Source organism: Eubalaena glacialis, chromosome Y (assembly GCF_028564815.1).
Source record: "Eubalaena glacialis isolate mEubGla1 chromosome Y, mEubGla1.1.hap2.+ XY, whole genome shotgun sequence".
Taxonomy (NCBI): Eukaryota; Metazoa; Chordata; class Mammalia; order Artiodactyla; family Balaenidae; genus Eubalaena; species Eubalaena glacialis.
Window position 1 is genome coordinate 5105206 of NC_083737.1, and position 27996 is coordinate 5133201.

The window sequence follows — 27996 nt, forward strand, 5'->3', positions numbered from 1 at the left end:
GCCCTTCAGGTAACCGGCTTTTCTTGAGATGCTAGCGAGGCCGCTCCAGCCCAGCCAGCGACCCTTGGCAGCCTCCCTAAGTACACGTGGCTACAGGGCACACTGCAGCATCTGGCCGTATTTTAGAGGCAACTTTCTTAAAAATGGAAAGCAAAGATATCCATGTCAGATTTTTGCCTTGGGTGATTTCTGCAAGAAATGCAGAATTAAGTTCAGAAAGAGAGCGAATGTAACTACACGAGATGCTAAGAGATTCTGGAGCGTGTGTACTGGACGTTGAAGCGATGCCAAGATTAAAAACTGAACCAGGTTTGGGAACAGGGCCCAAGTGTAGTGGAGAAATGAGACATGCTGCCTGGGGTCTGGAGGACAGGGGGGAACCAGGGGTTGTAATTCTTTCTCCCCTGGAAGAGCATCAAAGGCTACAGTATGGGTAATACTTCATTGAAGGGCTTTCTTTCTCTTTTTCTGTATCTTTTTTTTTTTAATGGTCAAATTATTTCACTTTTTTTTTTGGTAAGTATTTTTTTTTTTCAAATCTTTATCGGAGTATAATTGCTTTACATTGTTGTGTTAGTTTCTGCTGTATAACAAAATGAATCAGCTATACGTATGCATATATCCCCATATCTCCTCGCTCTTGCATCTCCCTCCCACCTTCCCTACCCCACCCCTCTAGGTCGTCACAAAGCATGGGGTTGATCTCCTTGTGCATATTGAGATATAATTAGCAGATAACATTGTGAGAGTTTGCTGCGTACAAAGGGTCAGTTTGATACATTTCTGTGTTGCAATATGATTGCGACAATAGCGTTAGCTAACACTGCTATCACCTCCCGTAGTTGCCATTGCTTTTTTGTGTTGAGAACAATTGAGATCTAGTCTCTTAGCAACTTTGACACTTACATTACAGCAGTGTTGAGTGTAATCGCTGTGGGGCGGGTTAGCTCTCCAGAATGTATTCACCTACATGTTGCAAGTTTCCATCCTTAAACATCCCATTTCTCCCACCCTCCCACTCCCTGCGGACCACCACCCTACCCTCTGCTCTTTCTTTGTCTCTTTCTTATGGAAAGTTTTCTTTGGTAGCAGGGATCCAACATGAAGAAAAGCATGCAGTGTTCTAAGGGATAAGATGCTGTGTTCATTGGAACAGAAGACTATGCTCTTTCTGTGTAGCTAAATATAGAAAGCCTATCACTTAAGAGGTAAACCAAAGATTTGATAAAACTAAACCTCGTATGACATTTCCACCATGCTCAAGTGGCGTATATACACTCAACTCTAACCCACCAATAGAACAAGTATAACCAGTCACATTCTCCAGAAAAAGTCAGAAGAAGCCAATAATATGCTTTTTCTGGGGGGAAAAAAAAAGATTAAAATAGTTGTAAAGAAAACAATCATATCTACTTTATACTATATTATATATTTTCATATTTGTATATATGATTATTGTGTATTATATATTTTATGTATACATGTATCTATACATACATATACATAAATGTATATTATTTCATATATAAATACATATAAATAAAAATGTTGATATAGACCTCCTGAGAGGTAAAGATTTGTAGCCAAAAATTGCAAAATGGAACAAACGAAAGGGTAGGGCGAATGCCGATGGTATGAAAAGAAAGCATTTCCAGCTTCCCTCCTCGGCTCAATTTGAGATATGCCGTCCGAACTGTCTACATGTTAAAACAGGTCTAGTAGGCAAAGTCTCCAATGTTGTGTCCTTCCATCAGAGAGTGGAGTAGTTTCATCCACGACATACATATTGTATGAGTCCAACTCCATGACATTCTGGAAAAGGTAAAATTATGGAGGCAGTAAAAGGATCAGTGGTTGCCAGGGGTTCAGATGGGAAGAGGGGTGAATAGGCAAAGCACAGAAGATTTTTAGGGCAGTGAAACCACTCTATATGATACTCTAATGGGCGGGGGGGGGGACATATGGCATTGTACCTTGTCCACGCATGGGATGTGCAACACCAAGAACGAACCCTAAAAGCTAACTCTGGGCTTTGGATGATACAGAAAGCAAACAGACACAATCACCGTGCAACAGGTCACCCGCCTGTACACCAGCTACCAGAGGCGAAAAAGAGGCACCATGCCAGGTAGCTCACACCTCACTAAAATCCTTCCTCGAAATGTACAAGGTAAATAAACAGCCTGTGCCTTGGTTCTAGACCTTGCACAGCCACGGTAGGTCTCACTAGGCGTGATGGGAACCCTCAGGCTTTATCCCAACTGAGAACTTCCCCACACAGAGGCAGTGACCCCAGAGAGCCATCCAAAGAGACCTGTCTGTGGGGTTTCTTGCTGCCCAAGCCCTGTCCCAGTTGCATGCAATGGTCATCCGGCTGACCACAGGTGCGCTGCCCTGTCCTTGCGCTGAGGAGGACGCAGCTTGGGGAGGTGTGAGAAAGCACCTGAGTTGCAAGGGAGCTTGGAAGGAACCACCTCTGTCTTGTGGGCAAGGGCTAATGTCCAGAGAACATGAAGAACTGGGAAACATCAGGCTAGCTCAGAAGGAGAAGGGTGGAAGCACACTGGGGCATTTCTCCTTGGAGAAGGCCCTCCATGCAGTGGTCCACGCCACTGCACACACAGCCAGCCAGCAGCTAGTCTGCACCTTCCCAGGGGACAGCTTAGATGGAGAGGGTGAAACTCCAAAAGGCAGGATGCCCCCAGCTCGGAAGCTCGCCCACCACGCGAGCCAACTTCTCTTCAAACAACTCATGAGCAGAGCTTCTGGGTCACTGCAAAAGCCATGCCAGGTCAAGGGCCACTGACCCCCAGGAGCCCCAAGTTGGCTTCTCTCACGTCTTCATGGTTCCTCATGGCCACAAACAGGCTGCCAGGGACCAGCATTTTTACTACACATAATGTTGCCCAGTCACCCACTGACATTCTACCTTTATTGGGTTTCCAGGGAAACAGAGCTAGAAAGTTAGCCCAAGGTCTGATTCTCATGCATCAAGGGACAGGATTGCCAGTTATCTGCAGAAAGCAGCTGTTGTCACCAGATGGCTTTGTAGACAAGCAAATATACGTGTTCTTCCCCTTTCCTATTATTGTTTTGTACGGACAGCAGCATACCACGCACTCTCTCTTGACTCTTTTTTATTTTTATTTTTTTCATTTAAAATATATTGGATAAACAGAGAATGTGGTCCATCCACACAGTGGAATATTATTTAGCCATGTCAGGGAATTCTGACACAGGCTACAACATGGGTGATCCTTGAGGACATTCACTAAGTGAAATAAGCCAGACACAAAAGGACAAATACTCTGTGATTCCACTTGTATGAGCTCTCTAGAGTCATCAGATTCATAGAGACAGAAAGTAGGATGATGGCCTCCAGGGGCTGGGGAGCAGGATGGGGAGAGAGTGTTTAATGTGGACAGAGTTTCCGTTTGGGAAGATGAACAAGTTCCGAAGATGGATGGTGGGGATGGCTGCATAATGATGTAAATGTGCTTCATGCCAATGACCTGTACACTTAAAAATGGTTAAGATGGGAAATTTTGTTATGTGTGTTTACCACAATTTAAAAGTTTTTTAAATATGAATTGGAAGTCATTTCATACCAATATTTTATCACTTAATTTTGCATTTTCCTTTATAATCCTGCCTTCTATATCGGGCATCAGGAATCTCTGGTCTGTTTGGCAAACTCTGCCTGTTTTTGGAAATCAAGTTTAATTGGAGGACAACAAGGGCCAGTCATCTGTATTGTCCGTGGCCATTTCCATGCTATGACGGCAGAGTGAAGTAGTAGCGACAAGACCATCTGGGCAGAAAAGCCCAAAATATTTACCGTCAGCTGTTGATAAACACATGTTCTACATTCTTTTTTTTTTTGGCCGCGCCTTGAGGCTTGCAGGATCTTAGTTCCCCGACCAGGGATTGAACCCCGGCCCCGGCAGTGAAAGTGTGGAGTCCAAACCACTGGACCACCAGGGAATTCCCTACATTCTTTTTTTTTTTTTTAAGTCACATCAGGACTCAAACGCAAAAGGCAGACACCCCAAACCAGCTGGTTTTTCCTCGTCAGGCTGGAGCAGAATTCCAACCAGGACAGAGCCACTCCAGCTCTGCCCACAGCCTACCTCCTATATTCTGCTCCCAGATACGTCGTTTGCACACTGGCTCCATTTCACCCAAGGGCCTATCTCGAGGGCGTTCATGGCTTCCTCAAGCTGAAACACGTTCCACTGGAGTGGACCATCCACTTTGTCCAGAGCTTGTGCAAGTAAGAGCCGTGAGCCACGACCTTGGTGAGGCCCCAGAATTCCAGAACCTTCAGCGGAAACGTGGCTTTGCTTACTTGCTCCATGTATGGGATTCAAGATCCATCTGGACCAAACATGGTTTCTGGCAGCCACGCCTGGATCTGGAACACCTCGGGAACTTTCACCTACAGGGAGATACCTTTCTGTTCTGACAGAGTGCCTCCAAACCAATCACACTCTGACCTAAGCTAGAGCTAACAAAGTCCATGTTCTACATTCTAAAGACAGTGTTCAGCATTTGTAAAGCTTTTTCAGTAGGGAAGAACACTCATTCCTTTTGAGTTTTTAGTAGTTAAGATGTTATTGATAGCATCGGAGAGAATCAAAGTTTCCCTTCTCGTTACAGACTTACTATCTTACTGCATTAGTTCATTTTCTGCTGTCTGTGTTAATATAAACCTCTATTTCTTACAGGAAATACAAGGAAAGAGAGGACATGTTACACCTGGAACATTTTTGGTAAGTTAGGATTATGGGCAATCGTTCATCTTCTATGTCTGCCTCTGTGTTACTTCATGTCGCTTTCTCAGAATGCATTGATAGTAAACGGATCTTTCTCGATTAGTAATTGATCACTCCCCTCCTGACGGTTCACGATTAATATACATGTTCCATGCACCCTTTCCTGGGAGGTACTCCCCAGCAGCTACAGAAGGAATTCCATCTCACTCTTCCCAATCCAGCCGTGCATCAAGCCTTGCCATGGGGCAGGTGTGTGGTTTTCCGGGAAGCCCACGACGAAAATTCCACCAGATTCAGATTTCCATCTTTATTTCATGATGTTGCTGGGGATTAGAACCCCATTGTCCTGCTGTTTATTTGCGTGCCCAGGGTGGCATCCATAAAAGAATGAGTCGTTTTTAACTTTAAAAAAAAAAAGAAAGAAAGAGAGAGAAAAAAATCAAATGCCTAAGAGGTGTATTCAAACTCTTCTGAAATGGGATGATAATATCAAAGTCCACTAAAATAGTGACCCCAACTTCCCACTTACAGAAGTAGTGTAAATAAGATGGAAAGCAGCATGAAGCCTTGTTGGGTAGCTTGTTTTTCAGGAGCTGGCTGGCTCTGACAGTCGGTGTGCTTCTGGATTTGAAGCCCTCAGCTTGCAGCAGTCTATCTGGTTCCCGTCCAAATATCCTTCTTCTGATGGCAGACGATCTCGGCATTGGAGATGTCGGCTGCTATGGCAACAACACCATAAGGCAAGGACCAGAGAATTGCTCATCTGACACCCCGGTGCAGAGGCCACTGATAGCGCATCTGACCCTTGTTCTGTGCAATTCCAACTATAACAGAATTGTACACACATCATTTCTTTGAACGCCCTTGATCCTGCCTTCTTCCCACACCTGCACTAACCCCAGCTCAAATGCATCCTGTGTATGAATAATCGCTTCACTGTTAAGTATGATCTCCATCAGCACAGTCTCTGGTAGACAATGGTTTTTAAATCCTTGCTCTTGCCTGTAAGCCAAGGACCAATATCAGGTTTACCTCACTCTCCAACCTCCATCCATCAAACCAAATCCACCCACTCACGCATGATTTCAGTGCTCCCGGATCAAAATGTCTGCTTCAGATAAGTCCCTGTCTTCCTCACCCCGAGATATGACAGGCGCATCTCCCATTGCTAGTTCACCTATCGTAAGATAAACCCACCCCATCAGCGTGGTCCCTTTCTCCTTGTCCTTGAGTACCAGCACAGGCCCTACCCTGAAGCTGCATCTGAATCCCACCCTCACGTACCACCGACAACGTGTTGGTAGTGTGGAGTCAAATCTTCCAGTTAGGATTAGCATGTCCACACAGCTGTGCTTAAAATGCGTAACCAACAAGGACCTACCGTAGAGCACGGGGGGGCTCCGCTCAATACTCTGTAACGACCTAAATGGGAAAAGAATGTGAAACAGCATAGATACATGTCTGTGGATAGCTGAGTCACCGTGCTGTACCCCTGAAACTAACGCAACGTGGCTCATCAACTCCACGCTAATATAAAATAAAAAGTGGAAAAAAAAAAAAAAGACTGTGAGTCCTAAGTGAGAAGTCACTGTGGAGTCTCAATTCTGGATCTTCTATCGTATCTGTCTCAGCACCAGTAGTATAATTGTGGAAACTTGGTAAATAATAAGGCAGTGGATATTTCTTTGATGTTTCTGAAGACGTTTGAAGTTTTTCCACTGCCTTTTTAAAAATTATTAATTGTCATTGGACTATAGTTGCTTTACAATGTTGTGTTAGTTTCTGCAGTATCACAAAGTGAATCAGTTATAGGTACACATACAGCCACTCTTTTCCAGGTTTCCTTCCCATTTAGGTCACCACAGAGCACTGAGTATAGTTGCCTGTGCGATACAGTAGGTTCTCATTAGTTACCTATTTTATATATAGTAGTGTGTCTATGTCCATCCCGTTCTCCCAATTCATCCCACCCCCCTTCCCCCCGCCCAGTATCCATACGTTCGTTCTCAACGTCTGTGTCTCTATTTCTGCTTTGCAAAGAAGTTCATCTGTACCATTTTTCTAGATTCCACGTAGAAAAGATATTATACGGTATTTGTTTTTTCTCTGTCTGACTTACTTCACTCTGTATTACAGTCTCTAGGTCCATCCACAGCTCTGCAAAGCCGTTGCCTTTTGGTCATTCCTAAGAACGCATGCATGTGTTCATTGGTGACTGGCAGGTTTTCTATTAAGTAGGATGTCACTATGTTTATGGAGAAAGCCTGTGTGTTTGTTTGCTAAGGAATAAAGCAGTTAATGTTTCCATCTGTAGGACTCCGAACATTGACGGCCTTGCCGCGGATGGCGTGATGCTCACACAGCACATCGCTGCTGCTTCTGTGTGCACGCCAAGCAGAGCTGCTTTCCTGACAGGCAGATACCCTCTCCGATCAGGTTTGTCCTTCCTCCTGTCTAACCACACAGTGGACAGGACCATGCTTTTTTTGACTCATCACGTGTGGATTCTCCAGTACAGTGGGAAGAGAATGCTCTAAGTCCCCCATATTTTTGACCATCAGATTGGAGTCAGTAAGAGCTATAGATAATGAGGTGACACCGGTAGAACCTGGTCCATTCGATTGTCTCCTGTGATGTGGATAACCGTATAAGGCAGGCGTTGGCAAACTTTTTCTCTAAAGGGCAAGATATTAAATACTTTCATCTTTGTGGGCCATATAGCCTGTGATACAACTACACAACTCTACTGTTGTAGCTTGAAAGCATCTCTAGACCTTACATACATAAATGAGCATGGCTGTGTTCTGATAAAACTTTATTTATGAGCACTGAAATTTAAATCTCATATAGTTTCATATGTTATGAAACATACTACTTCTTATTTTTTCCCCAACCATTAAATAAAACGTACAAAACCATTCTCCACCTACAGGGGTTATGCAAACAGGTGGTAGGCAGCATTTGCCCCAGGGGGCATAGCTTTTCAACCCCTAGTGTAACATACATAATAATCTACCCCGAGGGATATTAAGGGACCTAACAGGCAATATCATGACTCTGGTTGTGCAAAAGTTTAAGTAACCAAATATGTTTAATCTGAAGAAGAAGGGATAGGGGTCTCCAAAGATTGTTTTCAAATCTCTGCTCGCCCCGTGGAAAAGGAATTTCTTTTGCTCTCTGTGGCCCCAAGAAAAAGATCTGAGACCTCGGAATGAAGGAAATACGTCGACAGAATATTTCTCCTATTCCACCACAGGGGCTCCAAAATCATCCTCTTTTGCATTAAAAGTCATGCAGATCTTTTGTTATAAAGTTCTGGGGTTCTTGTTTGGTTGGTTTTTGGTTTTGGTTTTGGTTTTAGTTTTGTTTTTTGGAGGGTTTTTGGTTTGTTTTCTTTTGTTTCTTTGTTTTTTTGGCTTTTTTGTTTTCTTTTGTTTGTTTTTGGGGGGTTTGGGGTTTTTTGGTTTTTTGGTTTTGGGGTTTTTTTAATTTGTTTTTCAGAGGGGTTTTGAGGGTTTTTTTGGTTTTTTGTTTGTCTGTTTTGGCTTTGTTCTGTTTTTTTCTCCCAATCTTCTATCTCCCTGGGGATTTGGGTAGAAAGTAGACTAAAAGTTTGAAAGTCTGTAGATGTCCTTCTGCCCTTTGACCCTGAGGCTGACTCCTGGGAGTAGGGACAGACTTCAGACCCTGTATCAGTCAGAGCTCTCCAGAGAAATAGAACCAAAAGGACCTATCTATCTATCTATCTATCATCTATCTATCATCTGTCTATCATCTATCATCTATCTATCTATCATCTATCTATCTATTGTCTATCATCTATCTATCTATCTATCTATCATCTATCTATCTATTGTCTATCATCTATCTATCTATCTATCATCTATCTATCATCTATCTGTCTATCATCTATCATCTATCTATCTATCATCTATCTATCTATTGTCTATCATCTATCTATCTATCATCTATCTATCTCTCATTTGTCTATCCATCTATTATCTATCTATCCATCCATCTATCATCTATCTATCATCTATCTATCTATCATCTATCTATCATCTATCTATCTATCTGTCATCTATCATTTATCTATCATCTATCTATCTATCTATCATCTATCTATCTATCATCTATCTATCTCTCATCTATCTATCCATCGATCTATCATCTATCTATCCATCCATATATCATCTATGTATCCATCTATCATCTATCATCTATCTACCTATCTATCTATCTATCATCTATCATCTGTCTATCCATCTATCTATCATCTATCTACCTATCTATCTATCATCTATCTATTGTCTATCATCTATCTATCTATCTATCATCTATCTATCTCTCATTTATCTATCCATCTATCTATTATCTATCTATTCATCCATCTATCATCTATCTATCATCTATCTATCTATCATCTATCTATCCATCTATCTATCATCTATCTACCTATCTATCTATCATCTATCTATCCATCTATCATCGATCTATCAATCTATCAGCTATTTATTTAGGATCTACCATCTCTGTCTCTTACTCTGTAAAGAGATTTATTTTAAGGAACTGGCTAGTGTGACTGTGTGGTTGGCAAGTCCAGAATCCTCAGGGCAGGACAGCAGGCTGGAGACGCAGGTGGGATCTGGTGTTGCAGTCTTGAAGCAGAATCCCTTCTGTGTCTGGAAACCTCAGCTTTTGTCCTGGAGACCTCCAACGGACTGGATGAGGCCACCTACCTTCACGGGGGTCACCTCCTTTAGTTGAAGCCGACTGATTGCAGATGTTAACCAAATCTACAAAAGACTTTCACAGCAACACCTAGACCCATGGCCTAGTGTTTGCATGACTGGGGACCGTAGCCTGGTCAAGTTGACCCATCAAAGTGATCCACAGAGACCCTCCTATATATAGTTCCCTGGAACCTGCTCAGGGAAGAATAAATCCTGGACAACATAAGCTGAAACACCCCAACTTTCTTTGTCCTGACCAAGAACTATTTGGTTTTCACTAGCCTTCATTGAACCAGACGCATTCTTGAGGTTTTGGAAAATCTCAGAATTCTCCACATTTCCAAAGCATGATCACTGAGAACTTCATTCTCTCTTTGAACCAAGTGGATCCTCTCTGATTAGACTGAGCTGCAGTCATCAAAAAGGTCTAGGAGACAAAGAGCAACTTCTGAATCTTTGGTTCTCAACTGTACACGGCAGAGCTTTATAAAAATATTGAACCTACATTTTTAAATGATTGGGTAGAGGTCTGGGATCTATCAGGGTCAGGATGAATTATATCCGTGGTTCCCTACCTTTTCAGCACATTAGAATCATTTGGGGAGGGACCTTGTAACCATTCCAAATTCCACCCCAGACCAACTAATATCACAATCTCTAGGGTGATATGATAACCAGGTGTCAGGATATTTTGGAAACCCCTCCCATGATTCCAATGTGCAGACCAGTTTGAGAAGCACTGGATTCTATCAAGAGTTTGGTGAAATCATAAAATCATTTTTAATTCTGTTTTCCCTTTCATTTAATTCTCTTTCGGTTTTTAACCTTCACATAGCAGGACCGTAAGTCTTCTCACTAACATTTTCAATTAATGAATCATTTCCTTTGCTGACAAAAATAAAACCCATGAGGCCAACCCAAGTTGGAAGTAAATTTTCAACTGAATTTTGAATAATGGAGATTTCCACCAAATGTTCTAAGTTAAAGTGATAATAATGATGATACAAATCGATGTCTGATTGTAACATTTCTTTGAAAATGATTGATCAAAGGTATGGTGTCCAGTAATGGTTACCGTGTTCTTCAGTGGACGGGCGTATCTGGAGGACTTCCACCAAATGAAACAACTTTTGCAAAAATATTGAAAGATAAAGGCTATGCCACTGGACTCATAGGTATGGACATTTTCTAAGTATAAAGCACATTTTTTTTTAACATCTTTATTAGAGTATAATTGCTTTACAATGGTGTGTTAGTTTCTGCTTTATAACAAAGTGAATCAGCTATGCATATACATATATCCCCATATCTCCTCCCTCTTTTGTCTCCCTCCCACCCTCCCTATCCCACCCCTCTAGGTGGTCACAAAGCACTGAGCTGATCTCCCTGGAGCACATTACTTTTATAGGGAGGTGATAGTCAAGTAAGAAGTTTGGAAATGAAATCGTTGGGACACAGTGGGATTTCTCACTGGACAGAAAGCCCACGCATGCTGGAATCATGTTACTACCCACATTGCTTCGTGCAAAGTGGATGCTCAAGAAATATCAGCTTAATGGCATATTTGGCATTTCATACAATTTTCTGAGGCACCATGATTTAAAAAATTAGAAGTTTTGGGGTGGAGGGATAGATTGGGAGGTTGGGATTGACGTATACACACTGCTGTATTTAAAATAGACAACCAACAAGGACCTACTGTAGAGCACAGGGAACTCTGTTCATTGTAATGTAACAACCTCAATGGGAGAAGAATTGGAAAAAGAAGAGATACATGTATATGTATAACGGAGTCACTTTGCTGTACACCTGAAACTATCACCACATAGTTAATCAACTGTACTCCAATATAAAGTATAAATTAAAAATAAAAATACAACTGCAAATCATCTACAAGACAGCTTTGGTGGCATCACAGGTGTGACAGTAACAAGTTTTCCACAGAATGCGAAATCCAGTTCCAAGCTCCCCACTGCAACCCACATGGAATTCTAAACTAGATGACAAACAACAAGAACCAGGCAACTCACAGATATTTTAAACGATGATCAGGTGTAGAAAGATTTTAACTATATGTCAGTTCTGACTTTTTACTCAACACAATGAAGAGTTTTATGAGCAATCCTTTCCTGAGGTATCGGATCATACTAAGTCATGATAAAAGCAAAAATAAATCCATTAATGATCTTTCAAAACATTAGCATTTTTTTTCTAATTTTACCAAATTACCAAAGATTTTCATAATGCTGATTTTCCCCATTTCCTGCCTAGAAATGTGACTACACAGCTTAGAACCTTCCTCTCTGCTTCCATAAGGAGCAGGCTTATCTTTCTATACGTCAACAAACCACTTACGTCATATGTAGAATGAATTAAAATTAGGGACGGCAGTTTCTTGAAAGGGGCCCAAGGAGTCATGATCATTATCGTGTTATAGTAATAAATTTTGCTAACAGTCTCCTTTGTTGATCAAAAAGAGCAAAGCTAACTCTTTAGCTCTTTGAATATAGAATCCAATAGATTCGTGGATATTGCTCTGGAAATCACATGAGGTTTTCTGGGCGAAGGACACCATTGGGCTGCTGAGAAGGTACACAGAGCGTATCAACACTGCGGCAGTGACAGCACGGAAGCTAATCACCTTCCACTGATTGAACACAACAGGTGGGGTCTGCAAAACCTGTCACCCACCACCACCCTGACTATGATTATAACGAATTAGCAAAGGGACGGAGAATTGTAAAGTCAGGAAATCTTTTGCTCACGCTGGTCACATCAGATGGAATTTTCTAGAGCGGTGTGACCACTGTGTGCCTTGATTATTGCTCTCCTGTAGACAATCGCAAAATCAGGTGGAGTCGACTGAATAAGGGTCACCGAAGATAGCAGGTCCTAAATGCTGGAACCTGCAAATATAACCTTACATAGGAAAAAAGGGTCCTTGCAGATGTGATTAAGTGAAGGATCCTGAGATGAGGAGATGATCCTGGTTTATCCAGGTTTCCTTATATACAAGGGAGGACAAGGGTCCTTTCAAGAGAGAGACAGACACATATCTGACTACAAAGAGGAGATAGTGAGACCATTGAGGCAGAGACGGGAGGGACGCGGCCACAAGCCCAGGGACGCCTGGAGCCCCCAGAAGCTGGAAGAGGCAGGAAGGACCCTCCCCTGGAGCCTCAGCACTTTCCAAGTAGACAGGAATGGGACCTTATTTGGAAAGAGGGTCTCTGCAGATGTGATGAAGTGAAGGGTCTGAGATGAGGTCCTCCTGGATGAGGGTGGCCCTACATCCAATGACAGGGTCCTTCTAAGAGACAGAAGAGGAGAGACACAGACACAGAGGAGAAGCCACCTGAAGACAGAGGCAGAGACGGGAGGGATGGGGCCACGAGCCCAGGGACGCCTGGAGCCCCCAGAAGCTGGAAGAGGCGGGAAAGACCCTCCCCTGGGGCCTCTGGAGGGAGCACGGCCCTGCCCACTTGCCTTGATTTTGGACTTGCTCTCCAGAGCTGTGAGAGCATAAATTCCTGTTGTTTCAAGCCACCAAGTTATGGTACTTTGTTCCAGCAGCACAGGAAACGCTGCTACACAAGGTCCTCATCCCCTTGAAGTGACCTGGCCGGGCTGTGGTACAAACAACAGCAAACACTGCCCCCACCTCCTCTACATCCCCACCTCATCCCACCACCCGGCAGAGAGCCTAGAACTTGGCAAGCACACCATACCTACTCCCCCAGGGATGATCGGACCATTGTCACGTGTGCATACTTCTTGCCTTTCAGGAAAATGGCATCTGGGTCTCAACTGTGAATCCTCCGATGATTACTGCCACCACCCGCTCAGCCATGGCTTTGACCATTTCTACGGAATGCCGTTTTCCATGATGGGAGACTGTGAGCCCTGGGAACTGTCTGAAAAGCGCGCAGGCTTGGAGCATAAACTCAGCGTCTGCTCGCATGTCATGGCGTTGGCCGCCTTTACGCTCACCGTTGGGAAACTCACCCGCCTGGTAGCGGGCTCCTGGACTGCGGTCACTTGCTCAGCCATCGTGGCCGTCCTGTTCTGCACGACCTCCTATTTCATGGGCGCCCTGATCATTCACGCGGACTGCTTTCTGATGCGAGGCCACTCCATCACCGAGCAACCCATGTGCCTTCGAAGGACGACGGCGCTTATGCTCAAGGAGGTCTCATCCTTTGTCCAAAGGTGAGTGTCAAAGGTGGCTTCGGGATGAAAATGAAATCGGAATCTGCTTCTTCTCTAACGGGTACTGGCGTGGTGAAATGGTCCCAGCTCAGAAAGACATTTTTTGGTAAAACGGGGCATAAATGATGTTCCCTGGAACTCAACTGGATCCATTGAAACAACTGACCAGTCAGCTGAAATTTGCTGCTGTTCCTTCTTATTTTAGAGCCAGACCAGGGAATTCCCTGGGGGGTCCAGCGGTTAGGACTCTGTGCTTCCACTGCAGGGGGCACGGGTTCGATACCTGGTCGGGAAGCTGAGATCCCACATGCCGCGGCATGGCCAAAAAATAAAAAATTGGTGTGGACTTTTCAATAGACTTTAGAAGGAAGAAAGTCATCACACTGAAGATTCTCAGACACAGGAGCATCATGCCGTGGAACAGATCTACGCATTTGCTTCTGGTGGGTAGAGCAGCAAAGTCATGTATCTGAGTAAGGACGTGACAATGGAGATATGTATTTAGCATCTGTAGGAGCTCAATCTCAGGTTGACCGAAAAATAACTCCCATCACATTGTGTCTACTTTCAGAAACAAGCAAGGACCTTTCCTCCTCTTCGTGTCCTTTCTACATGTGCACACCCCCCTTATCACTACCGAGAACTTCCGAGGGAGGAGTCCCCATGGGCTGTACGGGGACAACATAGAAGAGATGGATTGGATGGTGGGTAGGTACCTGTTCCAGGTGAGAAAGAGATGGTTCCTCGTCCAGAAACTGCAGGAGGGAAGGATGTAAAGAATGAGAAGACCAGACTACTTAAGGTTACCGATAGGAGAGGCATCCTTTGAATGTCGAGGGTCCTCCTCACTCTCGTGTTTTATTTCTCTTTCTTGGATGGGTTGATTTTCTCTTCTCCCCCCAAGAGAATGTAAAATGCCTGTGGGTTGGGACTGCCTTGCCTTCTTCTCCCACTGCATCCCCTGGGTTTAGAACAGTGCCAGGTGCGAAAAAGTGAACATTTCCTGACTGAGTCAGCGCTTGAATGCCTGTGTGGGTGTGGATGCAGCCACTTCGCTGATTCTCCGACAAGGGCTCGGTACCCCTGGGTTTCCATGGTGATGAGCTGCAGAGTACTCATCCTCAGAGATTTTAGAGAAAATGTACCTTAAAGAATCTTTTCGCAACATCATCTTGGAGTAAAAAGTATGATTTCGGTGAACTGTTGGGGAAAATGAGAAAAATTGGAAGACGGTTGTGCAATTACTCATGTCAAATCTCTTCCCCGGAGGGCCCGGCCCCATTCCCTTCAAGACAAATTCACTCATCTTTGGGTAGAAAAGATTAAGAATGACTGGAAAACATAGGCTATTTTAGGTGATGTCAAACATTGAGTGTTTAAAATGGAATTTCCAACACCACAATTTGGGAAAAAATATTTTAAACGAATAAATGTACAGATGTATGTAATCGAATAAGTATTGAATGATAAAGACTGAAAATTTACAGTACAGAGTTAAGAACCCATAAGTTCATCAAGATAAGGAACTCTTCATGAGATACATTTAGAGAATCTTTTCTTTTTTTAAAAATTTTTATTGGAATGTAGTTGATTCACAATGTTGTGTTAGTTTCTGCTATACAGCACAATGAATCAGTTATACATCTACATATATCCCCTCTTTTTTAGATTCTTTTCCCATGTAGGCCATTACAGAGTATTGAGTAGAGTTCCCTGTGCTACACAGTAGGTCCTTATTAGTTATCTATTTTATATATAGTAGTGTGTATATGTCAATCCCAATCTCCCAATTTACCCCTCCCCCTACCTTCCCCCTCCCCCGCCTTGGTAACCATAAGTCTGTTTTCTACATCTGTGACTCTATTTCTGATTTGTAAATAGGTTCATTTGTATCATTTTCTTTTTAGATTCCACATATATGATATTTGTCTTTCTTCTTACTTCACTTACTATGATAATCTCTAGGTCCATCCACGTTGCTGCAAATGGCATTATTTCATTCTTTTTTATGGCTGAGTAATATTCCATTGTATATATGTACCACATCTTCTTTATCCATTCCTCTCTCGGTGGACACTTAGGTTGTTGCTTCCATGTCCTGGCTATTGTGAATAGTGCTGCTGTGAACATTGGGGTGCATGTATCTTTTCGAATTATAGTTCTGTCTGGGTATATGCCCAGGAGTGGGATTGCTGGATCATATGGTAACTCTACTTTTAGTTTTTTGAGGAACCTCCATACTGTTCTCCATAGTGGCTGCACCAGTTTACATTCTCAACAACAGTGTAGGAGGGTTCCCTTTTCTCCACACACTCTCCAGCATTTATTGTTTGTAGATTTTTTTAATGATGGCCATTCTGACCGGTGTGAGGTGATACCTCATTGTAGTTTTGATTTGCATTTCTCTAGTAATTAGCGATGTTGAACATCTTTTCATGTGCCTATTGTCCATGAAGAATCTTTTCTATGTCTCCCCTTTCTCTCTGTCCCAATTTAAAACTCAGTCAAGCAACTGAATGATACATTTTTTAAACAAAAATCATTTAGAATGTAGGTTGGTGGAGTTCAGATTATTAGGGCAGGGAAACTCTTCTGTCTGACACTATAATGCCGGACACAAGACATTGCACGTTTATCAAAACCCACAGAATGCACAACACAAATGAAAACTATAGACTTTAGTTAATAACAGTGTATCAATATTGACTTATCAATTATAACATTGTTCCGCTAATCTATAAACCTAAAACTGTTGTAAAAGCCAAAATCGATTAATGAAGGGGGAGGAAAATCAATAGGGATACAAATTTTAAAATCCTTGTCCAAAAGAAAGCAACTAAAGAGGAAGAAATGGCCAAAGTACAGAGGGAACAAAGAGAAAAAAAAAATTAAAAGCAAAACACAAACAAACAAAAAGAAGCAATATGGTTGATTTAAAACTAACCGTATAGAGACTTCCCTGGCGGTCCACTGGTTAGGACTCCACGCTTCCACTTCAGGGGGCCCAGGTTCAATCTCTGGTCGGGGAACTAAGATCCCACAAGCTGCAGCATGGCCAAAAAAAAAAAAAAAAAAAAAAAAATGCACACCTGGTCAGACTGTATAAAAAAGCAACATCCAAACACCAAAGAAACACACTCGTTTTTTAAAATCTGTAACGTTTAACCAACCACCTTCACCCATTTTTTCCCACCCCTCACCCTCACCTGCAGTAGCCACCAATCTGTTTTCTCTTTTTGTAGGTGTGGCTTTTTGGATCCCACATATAAGTGAGATCACACAGTATTTGTCTTTCTCTGTCTGACATATTGCACTGAGCATAATGCCCTCAGGGTCAATGCATGTTGCTGCAAATGGCAGGATTTCCTTCTTTCTCAAGGCTGGATAATAGTCCGTTGAATGTCTACACCACATTTTCTTTATTCATTCATCCATCGATGGACACTTGGGTTGCTTCCATGTCTTGGCTATTGTAAATACTGCTGCTATGAACATAGGGGTGCAGATATTTTGTATGTGACTCTAAGAAACTTAGAACTGCCACTGAAAACTATTCTTCATCCATGTACAAATGCCTTTATCAGCGGCCTTCCTAGCCTATCCTGCTCCCTATCCTTTTTTCTCTGTCATCTTCTTTTGCCTCACTTTTAAGAGTTCACGATGTTGTCCTATGCAGCATGTACACTTGTAGCTTTCCTGAAACTTTTTGGAAACAGGATTGGGCACACACAAAGACATTTATCGATTTTAGATCAAGGATGCTTAGAATAGCACAATTACATTACTGCTTACTCCCATTATGCTTTAATACTAAAGACTCATTTTAATGAAACGTTCCAAAATTTGGTTTAAGAGTTTCTTCTATTTTGACTGGCACAAACGCATTTATTCTTTGCAGGGCAGATCCTTGATACTTTGGACACGGAAGGTTTGACCAATAGTACCCTCGTTTATTTTACATCGGATCACGGGGGATCCTTAGAGGCTCAGTTTGGAAACAATCAATATGGTGGCTGGAATGGGATATATAAAGGTAAGGGTGAGACATTCCCAGATCCATGTGTACTGTCTTTATCTCTTCCCAATAATTCCCAACCCTTTCTCTGGAATGGGAGTTTACAAAGCAAAGTCACAAAAACCAAAGGAACCCAAATGATTGTTGTGGTCAACAGAATAATGTCCCCAAAGATATCCATGTCCTGACCCCCGTGTGGTGGAAAACCAACACCCAGATTAATAAATAAAACAAAATCTATGCTCTGCCAGGGAGGAATGAAATGTCATCATGTAATTAAAGAGGGAGGGAGAGAAAGAGAGATTTAAAACAAAAAGGAAAGGTTAAATCACCCGGGTAAGCAACCACTTTGGATTTTCAATCACATTCTTTCCTGTTCATGTTTAAACACAGGTGGCAAAGGCATGGGCGGCTGGGAAGGTGGGATCCGGGTCCCGGGGATACTCCGGTGGCCCGGGGTGCTGCCCGCTGGCCGCGTGATCCACGAGCCCACCAGCCTGATGGATGTCTTCCCCACTGTGGTCCAGCTGGGGGGTGGCCAGGTGCCCCATGACAGGTACAGAGCAGCCCAAAGAAGGCAGTTGCGTTTTGTGTAGAGCCAACATGTATGTCAAACATCACTGTCACTTTTGTTTGGCACAAAACATCCGTGAGATCAGTATCTGGAAAAATGCTCATCATCCTCTGCTGGGATCCAATGTCTGCTTCATTTTACGCACAAAATGTCCTTCTCTTCTTCTCAGTCTTGAGTGGAGCCATTTGATTTTAAGGATGATTGTCACTGAAATGCATCAATGAATTTACTAACGATTCATCCCAAGAGATTCCTTTTGATGTAGCGTGGTAGGGACTTTTCATGATCCCAGTTTTTCTTATTTATTTATTTATTTATTTATTTATTTATTTATTTATTTATTTTTGGCTGTGTTGGGTCTTAGTTGCTGCGCACAGACTTTCTCTAGTTGTGGCGAGCGGGGGCTACTCTTCTTTATGGTGCACGGGCTTCTCATTGCGGTGGTTTCTCTTCTGGCGGAGCACGGGCCCTAGGCATGCTGGCTCAGCAGTTGTGGCTCGCGGGCTCAGTAGTTGTGGCTTGTGGGCTTAGTTCCTCCGCGGCATGTGGGATCTTCCCGGACCAGGGCTCGAACCCATGTCCCCTGCATTGGCAGGCGGATTCTTAACCACTGCACCACCAGGGGAGCCCGATTCCAGTTTTTCTTCCTTTAAAAATTATAGAAAATTTGGGGGGAATAGAAAGAAAATAAAATTATTTCATAAACTTGACAACATAGAGATGAATACATAATTAAGTTATATGATACCTATATACTATATATATTTAGATATATTTTATATATTTTTTTATATATTTGTATAAAATATGTCAGTATGTATCTATAGATATATATGTACATATCTATATATATTTAGACACTTTATGCATGGACAAAAATTTTAATGGCTTTACAGTATTCTTTCAACTAACCTCTTACAGGTGGACAGTAGCCCTGTTCTTTTTTGAAAAAAAAATGTGGCTTTGTCATTTTACTGCCTGTCATAATTACCTTCTTAGTAAAAATCCCTGTAAGTTGAATCCCTGGGTCAAAGTGTATGGGCATTTACTAAATCTCTTGATACATTTTGTCAAATTGTTCCCTAGGAATTGCTACTGGCGGTATGTGAGAGTATCTATTTTTAAAGTAATAGAACTAAAATCAATTTAATTTATACATGTAATTTATTTATTATATATATAAACGACACATACAGTATGTGTGTATGCACATATACATACATATGTGTGTTATCATTTCCATTGCTTTATCAGCAGAGATGTTGAATATTACAGACCTTTAGTTTACATTCTCCTGTTTTCTCTTTTCTTACATTGAATATCACGTCTCTGGTTGATTTTTTTTTCTCCTAATTGGCTGCTAATTTTTAACATTAATTTATAATACCTCATTTGTTTTAAAAATAAAAATGTGTCCATCATGTATATCACAAATGTGTTTTGCTAGAAGATAAAATTCAGCTATATATTGTTGCTTGGTTTTATTTATATATACATTTATATATATTTATACACACACGTATGTAAACATATGTGTGTATGTGTGTATGAATACACGTTTGGAAATGATATATATTGTGTATATACATGGTGTCTATATATATGTGCTATATATATGGTGTGTCTATGCGATATGCATATATTTTATCTATATGTGGTGGGTATATATATCACATATCTATGGTATATGTATATGGTATGTGTATATGTATATATATTGTATATACAGTATACATAATATATAGTGTATATATTGAATATATAATACATATATTGTGTATATATTATATATTGCATATATTTGTATATATGTATATTTGTGTATAATGATATATATTGTGTATATAATGTATATATATTTTTATATAATAATGTATATTGTATATATACACTATATATGCATATATATTTCTTTTATTATATATATTTATGAAATGATTCCAGGTCTTGTTGAAGAATACCGCATATTCTATAACGACTTAAAGCTCGAATCAATAGAAAACCAAGCAGGTGTTTCCATTTTGTCCCCCTATTTGTGCCTTCAGAGTAAGGCTGGGTGGACCATTACTTCAGCCGAGCAAGCTGGACCTCCAAGATCTTTTAGCCATAGATGCTGTGTGCAGGCGGATGGTGTGCTGACTGCCCCAGGGCTGCCCTGGGCTTAAGGCTCACGCCCCCCTTCCAGCAGCCCCGCCCTGAGTCCCTGTGTTCCTGCCGGTAGGGTGATTGACGGCCGGGACCTGCTGCCCTTGCTGCTGGGGACAGCCCAGCACTCGGGCCACGAGTTCCTGATGCATTACTGCGAGAGCTTCCTGCACGCAGCCCGGTGGCACCAACGGGACGGTGAGTGGCCTGCATGAAGGAGTCACGTCTTGGCCTCCGTTCTCATTTTCTGCTTCTTTATGGCTTGCATTTCCACACGAGCTCCTTTATTTCCTTCTTGGCGGTATTTTTCTTCTGACGCCGGCAACGTCCTTTAGCAGTCGATCATCCTGTGGTGATCGCAAGGGAATTCTATGGTTTAGGCTCTGGCTCTGGCTTTCCTGTCCCCCAGCCCCATGAGGTGAGGTGCAACTTTTATCATCACACACACACACTTGTACACACACAGGTGTTCCAACCTGATTCTAACCTTTCCAGTCTGTCCTCTTAATCTACATTTGCTTTCCGTGTGTCTTAATTCATGACACCATCTCATATCTGTTATATTAATGATAACTTTGTAAAACAAGCAGTGACATGTTTAGTGAATAATTTTTGCATCTCAAACTTTTCTGGGCTGTTTTGGCCCAACGGTCCTTTCAAAAGAATTGTAAAATCATTTGCAAGTATTTTTTTTTAATCCCACAGGAATATCAGTGACCATTGTCTTCAACGTATAAATGATTTTGGGGGGGAAAGTGGTATCTTTACAATATCAAGTTTTCCCAAACTGAGGCATGTTATGTCTCTGCACTTATTTAAAAACTATTCGTTTTACCAAGCACTTTATTCCCTTACCAAGTCATTTCATTGTATTTTAATTGCTTCCATATTTATAGCTGGATTCTCCATCATGGTCTGACTGGAGTTGCTTGAGGTTTTCTGTTTCTATGAATCTGTTTCTCTGAATCTTTTTAAATCCAGCTCTTGGATTTACTAAACAACTGTATTTTTAAATTTTCTAACTGCTTGAGTTCTGCCTCTACCTTGGTCTGTGATAACAGACTTTCAGCTATTTGAGTTTCTTCTCTTTTCTTCATTTCTGTTTCCCTCTCTATTATTCTGCCTTGCCCTGACATTTTCTCTCTTTTTTGTGGATTTGCCTTAAGGACTTGGTTTTCTTCCAGGGTTTGGGAAGGCCGATAGACCTCTTGCAATTCAACTCACTCTTTTTTCTTTATGCCTCAAAACCATTCTCTGGACATGTCCAGTTGTCTGAAACAAGAATAAAAGAATACCTTTTGGAATCCCCCTTATTTGAGGAAGTTACCAATAGATTTTTTAAAAATCTCCCTCCTTTTCCTATCCATCCTTTTCAGTAGTATCATCATCTGGGATGATTTTTATTGCTACATTTTTGGGTTTTTAAGAATTACATATCATAGATTTCCCCTTTTAAGATTTAAAAAAAAAACTTTCGTTCAGGGACTTCCCTGGAAGTCCAGGGGTTAAGACTCCGTGCTTCCACTGCAGAGGGGGACGGGTTCAATCCCTGATTGGGGAACTCAGATCCTGCATACCATGGGGCGTGGCAAAAAAAAAAACAACTTTCATTCAATTACCTAGCACAATCTACAACTATTTATGCTTACGGATAATTTTTATTGCTACATTTTTGCTTTTTTAAACTTACATACTATAGATTTCCCCTTTTACAATTTTTAAAAAAACTTTCATTCAATTGCACAGTTCAGTCTACCAGCATTTATGCTTAGGGATGATTTCTATTGCTACGCTTTTGATTTTTTAAAGTCACATATTATAGATTTCCCTTTCTAAGGGTTTTTAAAAACTTTCCTTCAGTTCCACAGCCCAACCTTCAAGCACTGCGGTGAGTGGCACCGATACCTGGGATCAACGTTCGTCCTCTTTTCCTTTACCCCATCACTGAACCTCTCTTCTCTCAGTTATTGGGCAAATATCTCAATTTTTTTTCAAGGTAGATAGAGAGTGTGTTCCTACTTTCTTTTTTTTTTAACTTTTTGTTTTTCGGCCGTGCCACGTGCCATGTGGGATCTTAGTTCCCCAACCAGGGATCGAACCCGTGCCCCCTGAATTGGGAGCGTGGAGCCCTAATCACTGGACCGCCAGGGAAGCCCCCTGTTCCTACTTGCCGTGTCTCTTCGAAGGCCCCCTCATCGGCCTCGCCAGGTCCACTCTTCATCCCACTCCCATTGTCCATTTAGCCCTCCATGAAAACCTTTCCAGGACCACCCACCATACCGATTCCTCCCTGTGACGTGAGCCAGCCCCTCCCCTTCTCTGGAACAAGACCTCTGACCCTAGGAGCCCCCAGTCACCAAGCTCCAGCAGAACCATGCCCTGTGATTCTAGAACCTGCAGTTACTGCCTCAGGGCCTTTGCACGACCCATCACTGCCATCGAGAACACGCTCAGAAGGCTGACCATCCTCCATTCTTGACCTTCACGTCCCGCATCCACTATTACCCCACCCTGCACCTTGCACACACACAAACCTCCACGTCCACCTTCCATCACCTGGACCGCTTGTATTTTCTTCCAGGCATTCAGCACTCTTGGCAATTTTCTCATTTCTGGTGCCTATTTACCACTCTCTGGCCTGAGTCCCCTCCCTAGGACTCTGTCTGTCTTCTCTCTGTACTCATTTGCTGAACAATGAAAACAATCACAGACATTGAATGAGTGTTCTCCCGATGCCAATGAACTCATTTTACTCTGAAAACCCCAGCAGATGACAATTCCTGTCCCCAGTTCACAGGTGACAGAACTGACACTTGTTAAGACAACAGGTCGCAGGGCTTCCCTGGGGGTCCTTTGGTTAAGGCTCCACGCTCCCAATGCAGGGGGCCCAGAGTTCCATCCCTGGTCAGGGAACTAGATCCCACATGCCACAGCTAAGACCCAGCGCAGCCAAATAAATAAATAAATATAAAAAAAAAACACAAAACAACAGGTCACCATAAATGCTTAGAAGGGAACAGAAGCCAGAGATTTTAGTCGTGGTCCCATAAAAACACCAAACCACAGTGGTGCCAGCCTGGGAACCAGGGCTCGGGCAGGGAAATCTGGTGGCTGTTGGGACGAAGGGAACGGGATGCCCGTCTGAGCATAGGTCTTGGTTGCCCACACTTGCTGGCTGCATGGGGATCCCTGGCCTCATCCTCCTTTCCTGCCCAGGTCCCAGGAGCAGCCCCAGCCCTGCCCCGTCTCCCTCCCTGGTCCCTGGTCCTGCTCCAGGATCCAAGGGAACCCTCCCGCCTGGTCCTGGAAGAGGCACGGCCACCGGAGTCCTGCTCACTGCCCTCTGGTTGCACGTGTGGCTTCCCCAGACTTGCTGCCCTGCGAGGATGCCGGGGATGCCAGAGGGAGAGTAGGGGGCCTCCTTCCCCAAGCAGCAGGAAGCCGCAAGGCTCAGGCTGTGCAGTTCTGGGTCTGACCCGCGGCCGGGGGGCAATGCTGGTGTGAGGACACCCTCAGTCTCTCCTTCCATTTGGTCAAAATCGCTTCCTGAGGCTGAGCTAGGTCTGGTGCCAGCTGACCTCTAGTTAGTAAGTCTTCTCAGACGCTGGAGGATGTCTCTTACAGATGCGTGCTGCTCTCTCCCTCCCTTCTTTTCTTCCTTCCTTCCTTTCTTCCCTCCTTCCTTCCTCCCCTCCTTCCTTCCCTTCCTTCCCTCCTTCCTTCCTTCCCTCCTTCCTTCCTTCCCTCCTTCCTTCCTTCCCTCCTTCCTTCCCACCTTCCTTCCCTCCTTCCTTCCCTCCTTCCTTCCCACCTTCCTTCCCTTCCTTCCTTCCTTCCCTCCTTCCTTCCCTTCCTTCCTTCCTTTCCTTTCTTCCTTCCTCCCCTCCTTCCTTCCCTCCTTCCTTCCCTTCCTTCCTTCCCTCCTTCCTTCCCTCCTTCCTTCCCTCCTTTCTTCCTTCCTTCCCTCCTTCCTTCCTTCCTTCCCTCCTTCCTTCCTCCCCTCCTTCCTTCCCTCCTTCCTTCCTTCCCTCCTCCCTTCCTTCCTTCCTCCCCTCCTTCCTTCCCTTCCTTCCCTCCTTCCTTCCTTCCTTTCCTCCTTCCTTCCTTCCTTTCTTCCTTCCTTCCCTCCTTCCCTCCTTCCCACCTTCCCTCCTTTTCTTGGTGGAACCTTCACAGCTAGAGAGAAGCTCGGGAAAAACATCATTGAGAACAGCTACTGCACTCTTAAACCTCAGAGAATTCACTTAGGAAACCACTGACCAGACAAGTAATTCATTCTTTTTTGTAAACAGCTCTGTGGCGCTGTCATTCACCATCTTAGCTCGGGCTGCCAGAACAAAATACCACAGACCAGGGAGCTTAAAATAACGCACACTTATTTCTCATAGTTCTAGAGGCTGCAAGTGTGAGATCAAGGTGCCAGCACGGTCTGGTTCTAGGGAGGACTCTCTTCTGGGTCAGATTCGGCCACCTTCTCCCCGTGTCCTCGTGTTGGGGAGAGAAAGCTCTGGCCTCTCCCTCTTCTTATAAGGACACGAATCCCATCCTGGGGGCCCCACCTTCACAACCTCATCTAACCCTAATCACCTCCCAAGGCTCTATCTCTTAATCCCATCACGTTGGAGCTCAAGGCTTCCACAATGAATTTGGGGTTGAAGGGGTGGAGGACACACAAACATTCAGTCCATAACATTCACATAACCATAAAATTCACCCTTTTCGAATGTAAAAATTGAGTGACATTTAGCACATTCACAATGGGTGCAGACCTCACCGTCATCTAGCTCTATAACATTTTCATCACCTCCAAAATGAAACTCCAAACCCATTAAATAATCACTCCCCCTCCCCCTCCCCCTCCCCCTCCCCCAGCCCCTGGTAACCATGAACCTACTTTCTGTGTCTGTGGATTTGCCTGTTCTGGACGTTTCCTATAAATGGATCACACACTGTGTGTCCTTCTGTGTCTGGCTTCTCTCACTGAGCATTGTGTGTTTAAGGTCCATCCACGTGGTAGCCTGTGTCAGGGCTTCACTCCTTTTCATGGCTGAGTCATATCCCACTGTGTGGATGGACCCCATGCTGTGTGTCCATCCATCACTTGAGGGACACTTGGGCTGCTTCCAGCCCCTGGCACTTGTGAATCACCCAGCTCTCCAGCAATGTGTCCTGTTTCTCCATGCCAACCCTCCCCAATTCTTGTCCTTCCTCCAGGAGGGGCAGTGTGGAAAGTCCACTTCGTGACCCCGATGTTCCACCCAGACGGAGCCAGTGCCTGCTACGGGAGAGGGGTCTGCCCATGCTCTGGGGACAAAGTAGCCCATCATGACCCACCATTGCTGTTTGACCTCTCGAGAGACCCTTCCGAGGCTCACGCCCTCACGCCAGACACAGAGTCCTCATTCCATCAGGTGATGGAGAGCATCACAAAGGCCGTGGAGGACCATCGCCGGACGCTCCGCCCGGCTCCACTGCAGCTGGACCTGCCGAACAACATCTGGAAGCCGTGGCTCCAGCCCTGCTGTGGTCGGTTCCCCCTCTGCTGGTGCGATCGGGAAGCTGACCCGTAATAGCCGCCCGCCCGGGAAAACTAGGTCCCTGCTCCCTGGAGATCGTCGTTGGGGTCAAAATAAAATGGCCTGACGTCAAGCTGTCTGCTTGTGTGGGGCTGAATCGTTTCACCAGCTCTAAAGAGAAAGTGTTACCGAACTCAGGTGCAGCTTCTCGCCGCTCAGGAATACAATACTAAATGGGTACAAATGAACTTATGTACAAAACAGAAATAGAGTCACAGACACAGAAAACAATCTTATGGTTACCAGGGGGGAAAGGGGGTGGAGGGATAAATTGGGAGATTGGGATCGACATATACACACGACTATATATAAAATAGATAACTAATAAAGACCTGCTGTATAGCACAGGGAACTCTACTCAATACTCTGTAATGACCTATGTGGGAAAAGAATCTAAGAAAGGGTGGATATATGTATATGTATAACTGACTCACTTTGCTGTACACCTGAAACTAACACAACATTGCAAATTAACTATACCCCAATTTAAAAAATTAAATTATTTCCAAAAAAGAATCAATACTGAGAGACAAGTGTTGGCTGAAAAGAAAGATAGCTTTATTGAGGAAGCCATCAATCCTGGGGAGAAAGTGGACCCATGTCCCAAAGAACCAACTCCCAACCCCCCAAGTTTTGCTTGGAGATTATAGAGGGGAAAGAAGAAAAGTGTTACGTGCTGAGGAGAGGGACTGTGGGTGTATGATCAGCTCGTGGGCATTCTCCTGATTGGCTGCTGGTGAGGTAATCGGGAGTCCACATCATCAACCATCTGATTCCAACCGATTTGGGGTCTACATGCTGTGGACAGCATGCAGTTAACTTCTTCCACCTGGTGGGGATTTCAGGGTCTGCAAAACAGCTCAAAGGATATGGCTCAGAATATGATCTACAGCCCTTGAGGAGGAACTAAAGGTCGTTGACTGTGTTTAATGGCTCAACTATTATTATTTTCTCTTGTTTAACTATTTTCCTTTGTTTCTGTATTTTCTCATTTCCCTGATTAAATTTTTTCTTTGGCTAAACTTTTTCTCCAGCCAAGAGGAAGGTGGAGGCCATGGGGGGAGGGGCAGTGGTCTGTCCTGGAAAGGCCCCATGGGGTCCTGCTCGGTTACAAAAGGGACGGGAAGAAGTAGTAACATAGAATCGCCAGGAAATAAAATGCACCATTTAGGGGCTGCCGAGACCACACTACAGGCAGGTCAAGAGTGGAGTTCTTCCTGCCACCTGGGGGAGGCTGCCCTGTCCCCAGAAAGAGCTCAGATCCCAACAGAAGATGTTTCTATGTCACACAGATTTCCAGATAATTGTCAGGTGGGCACCAAAGGTAATAACTGTCCCTGGTTAAGATGTGGCTGGGACCAATGCATAGAATGTAGGTGTATCATTTTCAACATTGACAAGGTCGTACCGTGTTTCAAACTGGGACTATTTTCAAGCAATGATCCTTGGTGAACAAATGCCCCAGTGACCCGGGGGAACCCAGAATTTGGGAGGCGTGCTGGGTATGCAATGTCCTACCCTCTCTATTTTGAGAGATCACTATGAGATCGGGCTCCCTTGCCCGCTGGTTTTGCACTGGACCAGCCCAGGACGAGACAGCAGCAGGAGGGAGGAGAATGAGGGGGGAATTTTATTCCAGGCACCCCCTACCCAATCTCCTCTCTGTCCACGCGCACACACACACACACACACACACACACACACACCCCTAGTACCAGCTAGGGCTGCCATAACAAAGTTCCACAAACAGGAGGGCTTAAACATCAGACATTTATCCTCGTCCCGGAGGCTGGAAGCGCAAGATCCAGGTGTGGGCAGTGGTTCCTCCTGAGGCCTCTCTCCTTGGCGTGTTTAGCCAACACTGAGCCAGAGCTTTTGGCCAGCTGTGCGTGCATCCCTGGCCCACTGCGCCACCTCTGGGCCACTTAATAGGAGCTGTGCTCTGTCACCTCCCTCCCAGACCCGTCCA

The 27996-nt window shown here is 43.7% G+C and overlaps 1 protein-coding gene and 1 long non-coding RNA gene across 2 annotated transcripts; one reads left to right on the top strand and one right to left on the bottom strand.

The window, feature by feature from the left end:
• On the top strand, window positions 1–26499 carry LOC133082932 (arylsulfatase L-like). Its single transcript, XM_061179617.1, has 11 exons — window positions 1–9; window positions 4728–4772; window positions 5354–5515; window positions 7090–7211; window positions 10561–10683; window positions 13294–13717; window positions 14289–14425; window positions 17616–17750; window positions 18126–18288; window positions 20528–20649; window positions 25666–26499. Exons 2-11 carry the CDS (start codon window positions 4750–4752, stop codon window positions 26019–26021), a joined length of 1767 nt encoding a protein of 588 aa, XP_061035600.1. The 5' UTR covers window positions 1–9; window positions 4728–4749; the 3' UTR covers window positions 26022–26499.
• Window positions 20257–23008, bottom strand: LOC133082934 (uncharacterized). Its single transcript, XR_009699088.1, has 3 exons — window positions 22986–23008; window positions 21676–21723; window positions 20257–20798 (listed from the first exon to the last, which is right to left on the bottom strand). It is a non-coding gene; the product is annotated as an uncharacterized LOC133082934 (long non-coding RNA).
• Window positions 26500–27996: the final 1497 nt, after the last annotated feature.